At 37.7% G+C, this 20,800-nt stretch overlaps 1 protein-coding gene across 1 annotated transcript; it reads right to left on the reverse strand.

The window, feature by feature from the left end:
- Positions 1-1,391: 1,391 nt before the first annotated feature.
- On the reverse strand, positions 1,392-2,616 carry LOC149190334 (protein trichome birefringence-like 5). The gene is made up of 3 exons (XM_089410484.1): positions 2,147-2,616; positions 1,876-2,053; positions 1,392-1,781 (listed from the first exon to the last, which is right to left on the reverse strand). Exons 1-3 carry the CDS (start codon positions 2,614-2,616, stop codon positions 1,494-1,496), a joined length of 936 nt encoding a protein of 311 aa, XP_089266610.1. The 3' UTR covers positions 1,392-1,493.
- Positions 2,617-20,800: the final 18,184 nt, after the last annotated feature.

Below are 20,800 nucleotides of genomic sequence, written 5' to 3' on the forward strand. Positions count from 1 at the left end.
GCTGACGCTTGGTTTCTAAAAAGGCTGATGATCTAATGGCTGGAGTTTATTCTATCGTCTAACAATCGATCTAAGGGCCCATAACGAGACACGGTGGCATGGAGGGGAGTTCCTCTCAGAGGGAACGCCTTACGGCGTAATTACTTGAAGTGCACAGGGGAATAGGTTCTGAAAAAGACTTGAGTGTGGAGCGGATCGATGTTGGCATCCACCCATGTAGCCCACGTCCTCAATGCCTTCTCAAATGCTACCGGCTCGTCCATGTGGGGATGGACCAACCCACCCTCCTCAAAATAATTTATCCTGTGTTTATATATATATATATATATATATATATATGTATATTCAACCTCAGATCTCATATTCTAACCTCATATTTACAAACAGGAAATGCTTGAAACCAATTATTATAACCATCCTACTCAACTTTTTTGTAAATGGTCTTAGTTAAATTTACAGGGAAAACAAAAAAGAAAGGTCCCTAAACCTTTTGAGTGGGCAAAATGTGAACAAATTTCCAAACTTTTGGCCTAAAATGAGACGATAAGTTGTGCTAAAAATGGGTGAATGTCATACATTTGTTTTATAACTATAAATTCTGCTTCATCATTACAGAACCCACCCTTCAAATATTGGCATTTGCTTGTTGGAATATAGAGACATTCATGGAGTCGCAAGAGCAGAGCCAAAAGCCTCATGTAGCAATCTTCCCTGGGTTTGGGTCGGGCCATCACATCCCACTGCTCGAGCTTGCAAAGCGGCTGACTGTGTACCATGGCTTTTCTGTCACCTTCTTCACCGCCGAATGGATGGACGGCTCTCCTCACCACACCTTGCCATCTTCGTCAAGGGACATGATCCGCTTCATAGAGCTCCCTGATGTTCAGATCGAAGGGGATCGAGGTGCCTTAGATTGCTGTTCTCTCTCATCCATCCACAGACGCTTGGCCTCTCTTCGCTGACGCTTGGTTTCTAAAAAGGCTGATGATCTAATGGCTGGAGTTTATTCCATCGTCTAACAATCGATCTAAGGGCCCATAACGAGACACGACGGCACGGAGGGGAGTTCCTCTCAGAGGGAACGCCTTACGTTGTAATTACTTGAAGTGCATAGGGGAATAGGTTCTGAAAAAGACTTGAGTGTGGAGCGGATCGATGTTGGCATCCACCCATGTAGCCCACGTCCTCAATGCCTTCTCAAATGCTACCGGCTCGTCCATGTGGGGATGGACCAACCCACCCTCCTCAAAATAATTTATCCTGTGTTTATATATATATATATGTATATTCAACCTCAGATCTCATATTCTAACCTCATGTATATTTAACCTCAGATCTCATATTCTAACCTCATATTTACAAACAGGAAATGCTTGAAACCAATTATTATAACCATCCTACTCAACTTTTTTGTAAATGGTCTTAGTTAAATTTACAGGGAAAACAAAAAAGAAAGGTCCCTAAACCTTTTGAGTGGGCAAAATGTGAACAAATTAAATGTTGTTTGTGAAAGAGAGGTGAAATAGATAGTGTAAGGGAAAAGAAGAAAAGAAAGGAGCAGCGTACCCTTTGTTAGGCTCTGGATGAGTCCACCAGTGTCCGGTATTGAAAACTAGAATATGAGCTTGCTTCCAGTCTTGTGCCAGCTCATCTATGGTATCGATCTGTAATGTCTCACTTTCTTTGGTAGTGGTATTACTAGTTGCATTAATAGACGCCGGAATCTTATGTTGCCGAACTAGAAATGGAGCCCAAGAGAGCTCCACAGAACAGTTGTAGGCCTGCAAACACAACATATGCATGCATGCATCAAATGAAAAGCGGGAGATCATGACGCCTTAATATGTGCAGAGGAAATCACGGAAGTGGACTAACGTGTATAACATAAGCGACGGATCTGCCACCATTGGTGCCACGGAAAGATCCACCGCCCTCTGGCACCGCACGCCTGAGCATGCACAGCATCGATTCCCACTGGTTCCTGCTAATTGAGTCACCCACATACACAAGCCTCTTGCCCCTCAGCTTTTCCAGGAATTCCGACGCATTGAACCTGAGGCATATTGTATGCACATCATCACGGTCATATCGCTTATGAATTGTGAAGTTATCAAGAACAAGATCAAGATTCAAGACGAATGCCTACCTGGCAAGGTCGCAGTCCCGGGGCTGCCATCGCCATCTGGGGTATTTGGCATCTTTCCTGCCATTTCTTTGGCAATTGAAGTCAGCGCTGGAGAAGGGGCACTCCCCAGGCAAATATAGCACGTATGACTCGTCATAAACCCAGCTTCCTGTAAACAAATCGCACTCTGTTTGTGGATCAGGCGCTGTTACATTCGCTCTCCCTGCACCAATTCCCGATTCCTCTTCATCTCCCGTTCTATTCGTTGTTTCGTGAGGCCTCACAGGTTCCACACTGCTGTCTCCCTTACTCACGCCTTCATCATCATGGATTACCGAAGGTTGATCGGTTCCTGTAATTAACCCATCTGAAGCACTAATCGCAGTACCGTTCGTTCCCTGCTGCACTACAGAGTGCTGCTCCTTCTGTGTTGAATTGGACTTGTCAATATTCAATGTGCCCCCTGCAGATTCGAACTCATCCTTGGGCATGGAGAAATCGTTGGAGGAGCCGGCCGTTTCCGCGCGCTTCTTTAAGAGCAGCAAGTCGAGCAACGATCGCTCGTTATTGTAACCCCACAATACGAATGCAGAGCACACAAAAACCAAAATGATGCATCCCACCTTCACAATATTGTTGCCCTTCAAAGCCAATGCCAATTCCTTTCTTCCCCATGATCGATCTGATCTGATCTGATCTACAGACGCTTGGCCTCTCTTCGCTGACGCTTGGTTTCTAAAAAGGTTGATGATCTAATGGCTGGAGTTTATTCCATCGTCTAACAATCGATCTAAGGGCCCATAACGAGACACGGCGGCACGGAGGGGAGTTCCTCTGAGAGGGAACGCGTTACGGCGTAATGATGGGATTGAACACAATATAAGTTGCTGTTGATCAACTGAAAACGCGAAACAAGGCTAAACGAGTAAGGTGCTTACCGATTTGCTGGAACTCGCGGTTATATGGCACCATAATATGCTAAGTAGAGACAATAAATGCTTAAGCTATTGAGCAATTCATTGAGGCAACCTTGGTCATGGTCAAGGTCCAAATGCCACCATCGTCCATGCTTGTGCTGTGCATGCTCAACATTTTTTTGCAAGAGGGGTCCCCTGGGGTCGTGGTGTATCAATCTACAACCATGGGAGACATTAGGCTAGACTTTACAGTAGCCTGCTACAAGAATATTGACAGCAAATCATGATGCATGTGTTGTGTCACTCCATTCTTTGAAAACTTTTAGCAACAAGGAAATATGTTCAGTGCAAGAGTGTGGAGAATAGCCAACATACCAATCCAATTGTTGTCTAAATTGATACAAAATATGGTCATGGTACAATAAAAGGCAATGCCGGCATCTTGAAAAAGACATGGGCGTGTTACTGTTGAGAATGAATATGAGGGTCTTCAAGGAAATCCAAGAAGAATAGCTTGTAAAAAAATGCAACGGTTCAGAGTTTGTATACATACTAAAAAGACAATAAATAGCACAAGCTAGTTGGTGCCACGATCGCTGATGTTACCATCAAGGAAAAGATGGAGATGGATGGGGTGAACAAAGAGGCCATGCATTTTCATTTGGGAGGCTCAGAAAGATCTATAGACCATGTACATATGCCTGTCTAGAAAGTAAAGTATATGATGCAACTAAGTGGTCTCTTTGTAAGGGTATCAAGTATTCATCAAATACACACAAGTGCTTCCCTTCTTGGAAAATATTATTCTCAAGGACGCACTTCAACTCACAAGGCTGGCACAAATGTTGATGTATCTACAAACGTAGATGAAGACGTAACAAAAGAATTTCTTGAGTGGTTTCAAAATGAAGTGGCATCTGGGATGTTTAGCGTTAATAATGGTGTAACAGAAAATGGGGGCACAAAGATGGGGAATCAAGGAAAAAATAACGAGAAAAAAGAGAAAAGGTAAGAAATAATGCTGGCAGAGTGTTCTTATAGTTCGAATGCAGGTAACTGGAACTCGAGGCTAAACATGTTTTCATAACCCGCAAGGATGGATTCTGAGGGCATTGGGTTAATGTAGACAGTGGCATTGGAGGGATGCAATAAACACATGCTAGAAAATATTAGATGATTGGTGTGCTCTTGCTTTTTGCATTGACTTTTTGGGTAATGTATATTTTCTTTTTTTCCCTGAACAATATTTTTAGAAATATGTTACATTAATTGGAATGAAAAGTATAATACTCTTGACATATAGAACTTTTTGGGTACAACAAAGATAATATTTTTCCAAATCTAGGCCAGGCATAGTTTATAAAAATTCTTCTTGTGGAGAATTATTGTCATGCCTAATGAACCTTATATGTTTAAAGCATACATTACATTAATCAATCTCACTTTTTATCTATGTTGAGGGTATTCACAAGATTGACATATGGCATTTAAGTTGATACATTGGGAATGAGTTCAAAGCACTTTCTCTTTATGATTGTGACATGAAAGCTCGAAGATCATGAGGAGGATTAGATGCTTTGAGCTAGAAGAAAATTGAAGACATTGTAGGGGTTGGAGTTTTGTAATAGTGGGACGTTGAGTTTAAGACCCGAGGTTTGAGTTATGAGTGCACTTGCATGATGGGGATGCTCTCAGTATAAACCAAGTAGACTCGGTGTTATACTGGTCGAGTTAGACACTTTCGGCACACAAACATGCCAAGGAACCCATGTGCAAATCATGTCATGCACACCAAGTTTACGGGTGCGGCACATATGTACGAGAGAAGGGTTCGGTGACAGGGTAACATGATTCTTCATGAGTGCACATGTGACATTTGAAGGCAGATTTTACCCATCATATGATTCGACAGGTTGTATGGAATGAAGATCACATGGGTTGAATCATTAAGTAACAAACACAAGCATAGTTGGAGAGGTCAACCTCACAAAGTAATAGGTATGCACATATTGTGAGTGGTGAGTCTAATAGGTATGCATATATTGTGAGAGGTCAACTCATTTCAACGTAGAATGATGATCCATAAATTAATGTGGATATTCCATTACATTTATTGTGAGAGGTCAACTCATTCCAATATAGAATGATGATTCATAAACCACTGTGAATATTTTATTGGATAGTTCATCACAATAAATTTGATAAAACTATATTTAAAAATATGAAATCTACACTCTTACGGTTTTATTTTTCTTTAGATTTATGAGTATGTAGATTATGGTTAATTGTGTATGGATGCAAATTAAATTTATGCAGAAAATAGATAACAACAAAATAATACTCACAAACCATGAGTGACAAAAATTATGACCTGAGAAACCCTTTTGTGAGAAAACCTAGATGGAAGTCGAGGATGATCCACTCTCTTTCTTTGAAAAGAGAATGACTGCGAGTATAAAGACGTATAGCTTATGGCGCATGGGCTACTATAGTGAAAAAATTCTCTGGGAGTGCTCTACCTCCTATCCATCTCATCTAGTTTTGCTCATCTATGGAACAAAAGCACTTGAAAAGAATGGAAACCCTTTTCCTCCTAGTGGTCTAGTTATAACACAACCTTATAACCTACTAGTGGTTAGGTTTTTCTACCTCAACTCTTAATTATAGTTAAAATATTGACTCTTCTAAATCTTATTCATAATAATCACATGGTTAATCCCTTTTTCTATGAATAATGGGGGACAACATGGCATCCTCTCAAATTATGGTGGTGAAAACAAGAAGTTCAAATTTTGAGTAGTATAGCTCGTGCATATGGACTCCAACTAAGGTGATTCTTGTGCCATTGGAAAGGTCTCTATGTGTAGTATATGGAAAAAAAGTGTTAGCTTAAAGTGACAAAGTTTTACCCCCCAAAAAGGTCATTTGATGCCTCAAAATGCTCCCAGAAGGTTTTAGATCCCGATTTGCCAAACTGTGTCATGTAAGTAAAAATGGTCATGTGAGTTGATTCCTCCATTTTTCCCACTCTAAAAGCATTGAGATGGATGAAAAAAATATAAAATTCCAATCTGGATCACACCTCTTTTTAGAAGGCTTTTAATCCCCAAAAGCTTCTACATAATGAGGTGATGAAAATTTTCCTCTACCTTCTTTTGGGTGTACCATTTAGGTTTGCTTGGAAATTGTCCTTTCAACTTAATATGCCAAAGGTCATGCTACCGTTGTCTTGTAGTTTCGAATTTCTTCTGCAAAACTGTATCCTATATTAACTCTTCCTTAACATCTGGAGCCAAGTCCTCCACAAAAGGTAGGGATTATTCCTCTTCCTGATTTAGCATGGAAGGCTCATAGAGCTTCAAATTATCCACATTCAAAATTGAGTAAATGTGCATGTATGGGGGTATACTTAGCCTATAAGCATTATCTCCCACCTTTTCCAGTATCCCAAAAACACCATATCACAGGAACTTGATTTTCTTACTGGGAACCTATAGCCTCTCCTTGTTCAACTGTAACCATACTTTGTCTCCCACCTTGAACGACTTCTCTGTTCTGTGCTGATCATGCCTGGCCTTATATTTTTCATGTGACTTCTATAGTGTCTCTTGTACTTGTATATGAATATGCCTAATATTTTCAAAAACTTTTTCAGCCCTCAAGGAATACCCTATAAGATCCTCCCTCACTCCTCCTTGCAGCCCAAATGCAATATCCAAAAGTGAAGGAAGAAAATATCCAAAACAAGTTTCAAATGGGGACCTATCAATGAAAGTATAGACCACTTTGTTATAAGAGTGTTGTATATATACTATATTTTTATCCCATGCCTTCAGATGCTTCTAGTGTTATACTCTCAAAAGATACACCAAAGTCCCGTTGAAAATTTTTGTCTACCCTTCTGTTTGTGGGTGGAATTCTTTAGACCTATTCAACTTTGTGTCAATCTTCTCCCACAATGTAGTCCAAAATGCATTGAGATATATCACGCCTTGTTGGAAATGATGCTCCTTGGTATCCCAAAGTGCACCCAAATCTATCTAAAAAACAAGGTCACTGATTCTTTCCCACTGATGGTCTTTTTACATGGCACAAGGCAAACAAATTTCTAAACCTTTCAACTACCATGAGTAGGTAGTCATGTCCCTTTTTGGTTATTGGTAAACCTCCTACAAAGTCCACGGAAATTATTTTACAAGGATGAGTAGGTATAGGTAAGGGATGATATAGACTTTGTTTCCTATAGCTATGCTTGTTGGTACAAAAAATCATGTATACTCTTATGAACCTAGCTACACGTTCTTGTATCTTGGGCCAATACACATACCTTTGCAAGTTGGCCACTGTCTTCTCTACATGAAAGTTCCCTACAACCTTGGAGGTGTGAACTTATCTAATTAGCTACAAATGATCACCTTTAGGAACACATATGTTATCTAGCATGTAGAGTAACCCATCCTATAGATGGAAATCAATGATGTGCTCACCATCATGCACATGACTCTATTTTGGAAAATGGTGAAACACCTCCTTGAAGTCCTAATCCTCCAAATATGCCTCTTTGTATACATCCTGGGTGAATGACTCCATGTGCATCAAAGTTCCCAAATCTTTGATCTTTGATGTGAGTTGCCTTGAAAGCATGTTGGTCAACTTGTTTGTGCTTCCCTTTTTATACTTGCTCGCTAAATGAAATTGCTGTAGAAACCTCATCCACTTGTAATGCCTTGTCTGTTGTAGCTTACTCTAGGTATGCATGTACTATAATGGTTGGTGATATGTGTGGATTAATATCTCCTTTCCCATCAGATAGTGCTTCCACTTATTCACAAATTGCACTAGGGAATATATCTCCTTGTCATCAGTAGGGTAGTTAAGAACTGCCCCATGAAATACTTCAGAATGGTAGCACACATACCTTTCTCCCTGCATCTAGACCGCTCCCATAACATACCCACTCACATATGTCTCCACTTAGAATGTCTACTACCATTTTGGTAATGCTAGAACTGGTGCTTGATTTATCTTCTTCTTTAGCTTCTTAAAGGCGCTCTACTAACCCTTTCCCCCATTGGAAACTCTTGTCACATGACATTATAGTGTGGAGTGGCACTACTATCGCTAATAATGAGGCTATGAATTTTCTCAAGGACTGTGATATCCCAATGAAACTCCTAACCTCAAAAACATTATTAGGATCCAACCATTTCATGATAAATTCCATCTTAGTAGGATATATATTCATCTCTCCTCCACCTATCACATGCCCCAGATAAACCAAAGAATGTTGTGCAAACTCACACTTCTTGAGATTTGCTAGCAGTTGATGCGTCTTTAATGTCTCCAACACCTATGTCAAATGTGAAATGTGCTCCTCCCAGGTAGCATTGTATATCAGTATATCATCCAAATAGAAAATAATAAATGAATCTATAAAAGGGCACATTATATCATTCATCAACCTCATAAAGTTAGCTGATGCATTGCATAGGTCAAATGGCATTACTAACCACTCTTACAAACCTTTCCTAGTCTTGAAGACAATTTTCCAAGTATTTTCTTCTTTGACTTGAACTTGGTGATATCCAAACTTTAAGTCTAGCTTGGTGAAGTATTTCAGTTGCTGCAACCGATCCAACACATCATCTATCCTAGGCAAGGGGTTAGCTACTCTTGAGTGTGATTTTGTTCAATGCCTTGTAATCAATACACATCGACCAAGTCCCATATTTATTTGGCATAATGATGACGGGTGACCTACATGGTGATGTACTTGGTCGAATGAAACCCAGTTCTAGTAGTTGATACAATTGTTTCTTCATCTCACTTGGTTCTATAATTGTCCGCCTGTACAACCCAATGTTTAGAAATGGTGAGTCTGACAATATATGGATCTTATGCTCCACTTTCCTCTTGGGTTGGTAACCATTTAGGTTCTTAGAACACATCCCTATATTCTTGTGGAAACTCTTCCAGTTGTTGTTTCTGTTTCTTAGTAAACCACTCCAATGATGCCTTGCCTCTTACAAACTCTTATATAAATTTATTTTCTCTTAAAATAGTAAAACATACTTTTTGTTGGAACTGATCTATTTCTTGGCTTGGATGACACTTACCAACAAAATTTTCGACTTGCCTTTGTGCACATTGATGGTGAACAATTTTCTATCTTAACAAGCTGGTATCGGTTGGATCTCCACATTAATATTGCATCTAGAATGTACAATTAGGGACTTCAAAACAGGACTCCACATACATAAAGGGGAACTACATCTAGTTCTACTTCATCAATACTATCAACACTGATGAAAAATGTAATTTTGTACTATTTTTTACCTTCAACTTTGCATCCTTATTTACCCATCCTAATGGATATGGGCTTGGATGATCAGACACTTCCAATCTCAATTTGTTGAGTAGCTCTGCTATAATGATATTCTCTTATGATCCCAAGTCAAACAAAGCATCAATATTTTTCTTCTTGACATGTATCTTTATGTGGAAGAGTTTAGTCATTTATTTCTCTTCATGTTTCTAAAGGCTACTTAGATTCACCTCCTTCTGCACTGACGTACAAACAATATTCTTATCCACATCTGAGCTACTTTCAACCTGGTTTCTTGAATTAATGACTATGATATTCTTCTTCTTATTATATTTCTTTTTTTTCTTCGGGTTTTCTCTAGATGCAACTTACAACACTTCTCCTCTGGTGCAATGGCCATTAATGTTGCAATGGTTGTTGGGATCTTTGCACCGGTGTGTTGTGGTTGCTGATTTTTATCTTTTCCCCTTTTCCACTTCTTCTTCCCCTCCTTAGAAGTGTCCTATTTCTCCTTATGCTTCGATCCACTTTATTTCCCTTTCTTCAGGCCTATGTTCTTCAAGCATTGTTCTTATATACAAGCCTTATCGACTGATCTAGGCTTGAGTACCATCACTTGCTTCCACAAATGGCTATGTAGAACCCCAAAATAATTGAGGGGTACATTTGGGTTCTTTGGTGAGATACCCAACATTATGACAATCTTTCTTAACATTATGATGTACTCTTGTATGCTCTACCCCTATTTTTTGCTAAAGTAGTGCTACCGGATCCTCTTGTCCTCTACATACCCAATACTAGATCCTTTGTAACTGATCTAGATCCTTTGTAAATATCCACTATATACCCAAAGAAACCTAGCTTGGATACCAATAAGATCTGTAAATTATCATGGATATTCCACTGGAAAGTTCGTTACAACAGATCTCATAAACGTATATTTAAAAATTTGAAATCCACACTATTAAGGTTTTATTTTTGTTTAGATTTCTGGATTTATAGATTAGAGTTACTTGCGTATGTATGCGACTTATAATTATGCATAAAATATATGTACGCAACTTATAATTATGCATAAAATATATAAAAATGAAATAAAAACTGGCAAACCATGAATGAAAAAATATATGACTTGGGAAACCCTTTCGAGAGAAAACTCAACTGGAAGATGAGGCTTTTATGTTCTCTTTCTCTAAATAGAAAATGATTGCGAGTATAGAGAAGTACGACCTGTGACCTATGGACTACTATAGTGCACAAATACTCTTTGTGTGATTTATCTCCTATCCATCTTAATTAATTTTTCTCATCTATGGAACAAATGCACATGGAAAGAATGAAACCCATTTTCATCCTAGTGGCCCATTTATAACATAGACCGATAGACTACTAGTGGTTAGGTTTGACTACCTCAACTATTAACCAGAGTTACAATATGGAATATTTTAGGTCTTCTTCATTATAATCACGTGGCTAACCCATTTTTACATGAATGATGGGGGCTGACATGGCATCCTCTTGAATTATGGTGTTAAAAATAGGAAGGTCAACTTCTGAGTCGCATAACTTTTACATATAGAATCCGATTGAGGTGATTCTTACACTATTGGAAAGGTCTCTATTTGTAGAATATGAAAAAAAGGTGTGACATAGAGCATAAAATTTTTAACCCAAAAAACATCATTCAATGCCTCAAAATTCTCTAGTAAGGTTTCATACTGTGATTTTCCAAATTGGGTCTCACCTATAAAAATGGTCTTGTGAGCTAATTCCTCCAACTTTGCCACTCTAAAAGCATCAAGTTGGATGAAAAATGATATAATGATCCAATTTGGATCAAATGACATGAGCCTTCATGGAGGAGGATGGTTGCATATAAATTCCAAGGTGGAATGAACCAAAGGCACATCACATTTGGCGTAAGGCATACAAGGGAAGTGCATGGTTTGCACTGGAGACAAAAACTAAGACATAACTAAGTTTAAAGAAAGATCACACATAATAAAGAAAGTTGTGAAAATTTCCAAATGGAATGGAGGTAATCGAAGGAAAGTCATGTGAAGTTGGTTCTTAGGTTAAATCGACACATGGCAAAAATTCTTGGAATGAATTTTGGGGATGGGGTGTCATTAGGTGTTCATTCCCTAGCCTATTCAATTAAGTTGTATAAAGGGTGCAAGGGAGAGTCATGTAATTAGGTGAATGCAACACATAAAACTAAAAGTAATTCCACATAAAAAATTTGGGGATAGGCTTGGATGGTTGCAAACAAAACTTTGGCATGATTGGACCAAATGGTGTGAGCTGAGAAAATTTGAGAGTGGTTGAGGGAGGGCCATAGTTCGATGTGTTTTGTTGGGATTTTGGAAAAAAATGGTGCATGGAGATAGTAACAACCTTAATGGGTGGCCACCTCAGTTGAGAAGTGACCGAGAAAGTCTCTTCGTCAAGGGTTGGCATAGACCAAGAATTGTGATGGCATGTTAAAGGAGTGAGAGTTGTGATGAATTATGATAATGTGGATGGCTGGTAAACTTGCATGAGTTATGCATGATAAATGTATACACATAACCTTTGTATGAGGCAAGGGATTTGTACTTGTACCACTTTGTAAAATTGTACCTAGTGTTAGGTGGGTTGGGTTGCTTGATGATATACAAAATTACTTTTGTTCCATATTTCATTGTGTATGAATGTATGCATTTATATTGCTACCCACATTTTTCCAAGTATTGGGTTGAAATAATTCTTAATTGAACTAGACTTAGAGCGAGTGAGGCATAATTTGGACTCACATAGTCTCATATCAGTTGACTTAGCAAAGATGAAAAGAGTCACAATTCTGTAAAACCTATAGAGCCAAGAAACTTGGGTTGAGTTGGGCCCTTGTGTAAACTATAGGGATGTGATAGGTAGTATCCGAACAAGGAACATACCAGCACACATAGTACCATATGCGATACAATTGCCACTACCATGATAGATGGGATCATAAATCAATTGATGTAGCAGATGGAATGGTTTTGTGATGTGTGAGATGAGTGATGGAAGAGTATGCGAGGCATGAGTTCAATAGGAATGAATAAATCTGTGATGACATTGAATGGAAAGTAGACATGGAAGTAAGATATTTAAGTTTGGATATGATGGTTGAAATTACCACACAATGGACATCATGGGAGAGTCGAATAAACTCTTTAGTTATTGACATTGAAGTTTGATATGTGTAGGGTTTGTACAAAATCAAGATAAGAGATGAACAACCAATTGTCTTTCCATCTTGTAATGACCTTTTCTAGTTGAGGGAGTTGGTGAACCCATTAGATGTTGTTTATATTCGAGAGAACACTTTATAAAGCATTATCCAACAAACTTGACTTGGTTTAATGAGTTGGAGACTCCTACCAAGATTGGGACAAATGCCTTAGAGGATGAGGCACCAGACCCACACTCGTTAAATACTTTGGATATGGTTGGATTGTGCCAAGGATTCTCCTTGGGTGTATCTAAAAAGGGATGTGCACAACATGTTGAGGATGATGCACAAAATTACTAGTCGCAGGTTGTAGCAACAAAGGAATGACCCAATGTGCTTACAAGGAGAGGTAAGTTGATTGAGTTTTTCAATTTCTTATAAAATCATTTTGCAAGGGACTATCCATGGTAGGGTAAAATGGAACACATGTAGGAATTGATGGGGGATCGAATAACATCAAGAAAGATATCCAGGACCTTGGATGCGATGGCTCGATGATTATAGGATGGTGTGCATAAGAGAGAGGGAACACCACCTCACTCAAGAAAATTAGTTCCAGTCCAATATTTTTTATAAGAAGTGTTTGATATAGTGAAGGAATTAGATGATTTTGTGCATGAGGATAAGTTTGATGAAAATTCTTTGAAAAATGAGGGTGCATCAAGGCTTCACTTTTTAAATGAAATGGTGAGAGGATCAAAGGTGACCATGTTGGTGGATATCAGTGTGACCCACAGTTTCATTAGTGAGTGGACTATGAAGTCACTTAATTGTAAAACGTAAACATGGCATAAGTTCATACAAGGTGGTTAATTCTAGGGAGAAATTAACAAGACATGTAATTCATTCAACCTCTATTTGGATTGGATATTGGTTTGGGTAATCTAGATTTTGAGGGTGATTTCCTTGGATGATCATGTATTCATATTGGGACTTGACCTCCTTAACACTACCAAAGTAGTGCTAGTGGTACTCAAATATTGGTTGGTGTTATTTTGAGGAGTTATGATAATAATTAGTGTACTAATGGTGAGAAAGAGAAAGTTTGGTTGGAAATTGAGGATTTATGTGTTCAAGCTGATTGAGGGAATTCATGTGGAGAAAAAGAAACCTCACATCACAATGAAACAACATGGAATAGATCCAACCATAACTTTTTAAAACAACATGTTCAAAGGATATCACAAATTGACAAGTCTCAATGCTTTGACAAAGTCCACTAAGAGACTAGAACAATTGTAGGTTCAACAAAACCCATGAGGAGGCAAAAATCCATAAGGGCCATTTCATCACTTTTGAAATATGTGCAACATAAGGCATGGCCAATTCCATAATATAATAAGGAATGATGTGGGGTAAAAACAATTACAATACAAGTGGAAAATGAACCAAGCATAAGGGGTGAGCAAAGCATAGAGGCACCTTATTTAGCTAACTTGCAAGAGAATGTAGAGAAGGTAGGATGAGGAGATATGGAATTCGAAATTCTTGTTAACTTTTGCATGAAGGCCATCAAAATTTATGGTTTCTAATTGAAAATGGAATGAATTGAGAAGTTGGGAAGTGCTCCTAAGGAGGTATGGTTAGTCTTGAGATACTAGTGAATAGAACATAATCCAAACACATTGGTTTCCCATAGTTTGGGATGTGGCTACTAGGTATACATTTTTCATTATGACATGATGTGCTATGGAACATTGCCAAAAGGGTAAATGTGACTCTTGGTGACTTTGGGAAGGGAATTGTGATTTATGATGGGGATATCTACATTTTCTAACATGGATGGAATGTTAGGATATTCCTACACATAGGAAATAGTTAAGTATAACTTGGTCTAGTGTAAAGTTAGGTATAATGTGTTTCTTTACTATGTACTTTTTGTAACTTACAATCTGACGGTCACAATATGTCGTAGACATGAAGTGATCCAATGGTTCATTCTCTCCTCGGTATTATTGACACTTGATCTGTGGCTTAACACCCGATTGGTCCATGATCTCTATTTAAAAAGCATGGAGGCTCATTTGTAAGGTGACCGTTCATGAGAGAAGATTATGTAAATTTTCTTTCTTTTACATTAATAAATTTCCTGAAGTGGCCGCGTTGACTCAGGTCATGGACTGTTTCCCTCTTTGAGGGTTTTAACCACATCAAGAATACTAGTGTACCGATTTGTGATCTGTTTGTGAGCTGTGTCCTTTGGTGTTCTATCTAAGGAACTTACCTTGTAAATTCCTACATGGTATTAGAGCTACTCGAGGGCCGCATCCGTTGGTGATCCAAATTCGAAGCCGATACAACTACACCCGCTTGTCGTTTCTTATATCTACTGTTTTTGACTGCTTTCAGGCTGAGAGGACTGCTCTATTATGTTAGGAGCATCTGTTCCAGTGAGGAATGCCTTTCATTTAAAGCAAAAAAGTTTTTAGTAGCCCTAACTACGTCATTTTTAAGATGTGGAGGTATACAATCTTTATTTGCAGTTACAATTATTTATCTATCTATTTATTTTGGTTTATAGTCCTCTATATATATTTTTTTAATTACCGTATCTATACCTTTGATTTTAGCATATTCTCTTTCGCTCGTGACTTTGTGTGATCTGGGCAAACCAGAAACAAAAAGAAATGATTTTTCTCATGTGTATTCTCTTTTCCGCTACGCCTTAGTGTGATCTTGGAAAATCAGAAACATTGAGGAAAATATTTAGTTTCCAGCCAAATCTAACACTAAGCCGTAAGGCTTGGATTTCTTTTGCATGTTCGTTTTTGGGTTGTGTGATTTTTTTTTGTTTTGCAGGAAAAAATTGTTTTTCAAGTAAGCACGCACTCTAAAGCTTTAGTGAGAAAAAAAACCCCTTTTCTCCTTTCAAAAAATTACTAACCTTTTAAACTAGCTCACTTGGTCCAAAGTTACATTATGAGAATAGAGGCCTTGGGTTCAAGTCTTTCTTTTTGTTGAGTTACTTTTTAAAAAATCACATGTAACTTATGTTTTAAAGTTACTTTATGTAAAAGTGTTCTCACCCATTATAAAAAGTGAGTCACTTATAATTCTGAAGTCATTTTATCTTTTATTTAAGTTACGGTTTAGTGGGTAGTTCATAAAGTACCATTGTAAAAATGACTTTCACTTATTTATAAAAGTGGGTCACATAAAGTAATATTTTTTTTAAAAGCAAGCTAATTAGATTAAGTTTGGAAAGGGGGGATTTTTATTTTTATTTTTAAATATAACATTATCATTCACTTCCCAACTTTCACGTAGTTCATCGACATATTCAACAATTTGTTTTTAAAAATCCATAACTTCTTCATCTGGAAGCCGTTTTCAGAGTTGTTTTTTTTAATCGGCCTAATTTTTCAAGATATTTCCATTGGAACACTTAGTTTCAACATCTCCAGTTTCAGTTTATTTTAAAAGGGAAATTCCATGCTTAGTTATTCTTGACAGACCAACTATTTCCAATGGTTATCCTACATTGTGGATTCACTTAGAAGTAAAGGTCTTTATAGAATAGCCTCAGGCCAAGAATATAAACCTAAATATGAAGATAAGGTATCCAAGTGGGAAGATAAGAAAGATAAAGCACATGGGTTGATAGGGATGTCTATTTCTGCAGACCTTAGATTCCATATCGCAGAACTAGATACCCCTGATGAAGCAATGAAACAAGTCAATAGAGTTTTTGGAATTAAAAATGAAATTAGAGCCCATCAACTCGAAAATGATTGCTTATGTTGGACCCAAATAATTTTTCTTCCATTAAAGATTTTTTTTCCAAGTTCAAGACCCTTAGACTTTTCTGGGAAGGTGTTAAGGTTAAGAAAGAAGATGGTAGCCTTATCTATTCCATTATTACTAAGTTAGGACCAACCTACTCTCTATTTGTTTCCACCTTCCATTCTACTAGAGAAGCCTTTATTTCTCAAGGACAAGCCTATAAGTCCCCCTATTTTGGTGCCTTTTGTAATTCTTTAATAAGAGAACAAGAAAAACTCTTACATATTGGTCTTCTTAATACTGGAAACTCTTCTAAGAAAGCCTTAGCAGGCCATCAACAACCAAATTCAAAGAATCCTAAGAAGCAACAGCCTAAAAAGAATGGTCCTAAACCAATCAAGGGTCTTAAGCAATTTCAGTCTGAAAATGAAAAATCAATTCAACAAAATGATAAGGCAAATAAAAACAAAGGGAACAAGACTGATAAACATTGAAACTTTTGTAATCGTGATGGCCACTTAGAATCCAAATGCTTTAAAAATATGGAAGCCTTGGAAGCAACAATGAAGAAGCATAATATCCATTTGGAGCACTCTTCAAATTCAACTTCATCTTCAGGAATAACACTTTCTACATGTGGTTGTCAAGCATCTTGGTCTGATTATGCACTAAATGTATCTTCTTCTTCTCATTATCATGAGTGGCTCATTTATTCTGGAGCTTCTTATCAGATGGAAGAAAACAAAGCATGTTTTCTTCTTTAAATGATTGTAACACCAAAAATATATATGTTGGTGATGATAGATATCTTAGTGTTGTAGGGACTGAAACTATTCATCTAGACAATGGTCAATTTAATGATGCAATATGTGTTCCTACCTTATCCTACAGCCTTCTATCTGTATATCAAATAACTCAGTCAGGTGAAGGTAAAATCGTTGAATTTTCACCTCATGATGTTATAATTAAGGACCTAAGAGATCCTAGACAGATTTTAGCTACTGACATTGCTGATGATTCTACAAGGTTGTATAAGTTTAACAACTTTGGGTCATTGACTCTTCCCTTGGTATTTGTTGCTCATAATTATGAAGTGAGAAAACTTTGGCATGATCAATTTGGTCACTTAAACTATCGATCCCTCCAAAATCTATGTAAAGAAAATATGGTGACAGGTATTCCTATGGTATCTTGCAGAGATGGTGTTTGTTCCAGATGTGTACTTCGAAAAAATCATCGGGATAGTTTTGAAAAATGTGCCCTTGGAATGACTCAACCCCTTTATAACTTGTGCATAGTGATTTATGTGGTCCACTTCCAGATTTTTCATTCTCTGGCTACAAGTATTTCTTAGCTTTCATTGATTATTTCTCCAGACGCACGTGGGTATACTTCTTAAAACTCAAGAGTGAACTATTTAACATGTTCTTGGCCTTTAAGGCCTTTGTTGAGAAACAATCTAGACATCAAATTCTTAAGCTAAGATATGATAATGCTGGAGAATATGTTAATAACAAATTCATCAACTTTTGCACTAAGCATGGAATTAAATTGCAACATACTATTCCATATACTCCACAACAAAATGGTGTAGCTGAAAGGAAAAATCGCACCTCAAAAGAAATGGCTAATTATATGCTTCATTCTAAAGGACTTAGTCTTAAATTTTGGGCTTAAGCAATTAACTGTGTAAATTGCATAGTAAATCACACTCCTACTAAGGTTTTAAAGAATATCACTCTAGAAGAAGCATGGAGCTCAATTAAACCAAATGTAAGTCACTTTCATGTTTTTGGAAGTGAAGCATGGACCCATATTCCAGATGAGAAACATAAAGCCTTAGAACCTAAGAGTGAAAAATGTATTTTTGTTGGATATTCTGAAGATGTCAAAGGATATAGACTTCTTCAACCTAAATCCAAAAATGTTATCATTAGAAGAGATGTAAAGTTTTTTGAAAATATATTGGCCTACGAGCCTAGTTCGACGAATGTGCCACCTCTCTCTATCCCTTATACTTCTGAAAATATTTCTTCTTCAAATGATGATAGCGAGGATTACAATCCTCTCCCACCTTCTCGGGATCCTCCTTCAGCTCCTTAGCTTCCAAAATGGGTTTGTGCTACTCGGGATGCAAAACGTTATGATCCTGAAACCTTTGTAGAAGCTTCAAGCCATAGAGTGGGACACAACTATGAATGAAGAATATCGTTCATTATTGGAAAATGATACACAGGACCTTGTTCTTCTTCCAAAGGAACAAAATTTTTTTAGACGCAAATGGGTTTACAGAACCAAGTCTGGACCAGATGGAAAATTGGATAAACATAAAGCTTGTCTTGTTGCTAAGGGTTTTTCACAAGTCGAAGGCATTGAATATACTGAAAAATTCTCCCCTGTTGCCAAAATGAACTCTATTTGCCTTGTTCTTTCCCTTACTGCCCCTTTTAAATGGGAAGTCCATCAGATGGATGTTAAATCCACCTTCTTGCATGGGGAATTTCATGAAGAAATCTATATGGAACAACCTCATGGCTTTATACAAACAGACTCCAGCCTTGTATGTCGGCTTACGAAATCTCTTTATGGTCTCAAGAAAGCCCCTAGGGCTTGGTATGCCAAAATGGATAGGTTTCTTTTAGATACTAGATTTTCTAGGTGTCATTCTGACGATACTGTCTACACCAAGAAAGTGGGTAAGTCCCTTATCATTCTTGTTCTTTATGTTGATGAGCTTGTCCTTACTAGTAGTGATACCAACCTTATAAACCATGTGAAGTCTAGCCTTAAAAAGCAGTTTGAAATGACATTAGGACACTTGCATTATTTTCTTGGTCTTCAAGTCCTTCAATCCAAAGAAGGTATTTCCCTTCCCCAGTCCAAGTATACCTGTGATATTCTATGCCACTTTCACATGGAAGACCGTAAGCCATCCCCTTCTCCCTTTCAGTTTGGAGCCAAACTCTCAGTTACGTGTACTTCCCCTGAAGTTGATGCTAGCTTATACTGTCAACTTATTGGAAAACTTTTGTATCTGACCCATATCCATCTTAACCTTTCCTTTGCTATTGGCCTTATTGCTCAGTTTATGAGAAACCGACATGAATGCCAATGGAAAGTAGCTGAAAAAATACTTCGTTATGTTCGAGGTATAGTTCAGTTTGGGATTCATTACAGTGCAAAAGAATCTCCTCTTTTGGTTGGTTTCACTGATTCCAATTGGGTTGGTGACCTTGATGATCAGAAGTCTACTACAGGTTATTCCTTCACTCTTGATTTTGGACCTATTATGTGGGCTTGCAAGAAAAAAAGTTCCATTTCTCTTTCTTCAGCAGAAGTAGAGTATCGTGGCGCCATAGAAGCTAGTAAGGAAGCCCTATGGCTTCATCAGATCTTGTTAGAGTTTGGTTTTCAACAACAACATTCGACTACACTTTGGTGTGATAATCAAAGTGCCATTTAAATATGAAAATATATAGTCCAACATTAGTGCAACAAACACATTGAATTACACATTCACTCCATCAGAAAGCTCATTCATGACCATGTTCTTGAAGTGAAATATTTTTCAATCAATGATCAAGTTGCAGAATTCTTTACAAAGGCTCTCATAGAGGCGAAGTTTACTAAACTTCGATTTATGGTTGGAGTTTAGGAAGTTGTCACTAAGGGGGGATAGGCCCTAATGTCTCCTTCCTTCTCCTATTGTGTCATATTTGTACATCCTTCAATCCTATCCCAAGTTGTTCTTAAGGGGGGATGTTAGGATATTTCGACACATAGGAAATAGTTAAGGATAACTTAGTCTAGTGTATAGTTAGGTAAAGTGTGTTTCTTTACTATTTAATTTTTGTAACTTACAATCCGACGGTCACGATATGTTAGACTTTAAGCTTTTGTGGTGGTTTTTTGGAGTAGCATGATCCAGATTATCCACAGTATTATGTTCTAGACATGAAGTGATCCAACGGTTCATTCTCTCCATGGTATTATCGACACTTGATCCGTAGCTTAACACTCGATTGGTCCATGATCTCTATTTAAAGAGCATGGAGGGTCATTTTTAAGGTGACCATTCATGAGAGAATCTTATGTAAATTTTCTTTCTTTTACATTATTAAATTTCCTCAAGTGGTCGCGTTGGATTAAGCTGTGGACTATTTCGCTCTTTGAGGGTTTTAACCACATCAAGAATACTGGTGTACCGATCTGTGATCTGTTTGTGAGCGATGTCCTTTGGTGTTCTATCTAAGGAACTTACCCTGTAAATTCCTACATGGAAAAGTAGATGGAAAATAGTGTTTTCATGACATGAGGAAGTACATCTTGATGGGTTGGAGATGATGGTTGGATTAGCTACCCAACTAATCCAAGGCATGGGGTAACTCAATGTGCTAATGCATGGTAGGATTGACAAGAGTAAGTTTGTGATAAGTATGTTGAGAGAGATAAAT

The sequence above is a fragment of the Pinus tabuliformis genome, chromosome 3_1, assembly GCF_031772625.1.
Source record: "Pinus tabuliformis cultivar Carrire ecotype Pingquan chromosome 3_1, CPIR1, whole genome shotgun sequence".
NCBI classification, from domain to species: Eukaryota; Viridiplantae; Streptophyta; class Pinopsida; order Pinales; family Pinaceae; genus Pinus; species Pinus tabuliformis.

Coding starts and splice junctions, on each gene's coding strand:
- LOC149190334 (XM_089410484.1), bottom strand. CDS start 2,616: ATGCCCAAGGATGAGTTCGAATCTGCAGGGGGCACATTGAATATTGAC. Junction 2,054..2,146: donor CGGGACTGCGACCTTGCCAG/GTAGGCATTCGT, acceptor AATATGCCTCAG/GTTCAATGCGTCGGAATTCC. Junction 1,782..1,875: donor CCGTCGCTTATGTTATACAC/GTTAGTCCACTT, acceptor TTGTGTTTGCAG/GCCTACAACTGTTCTGTGGA.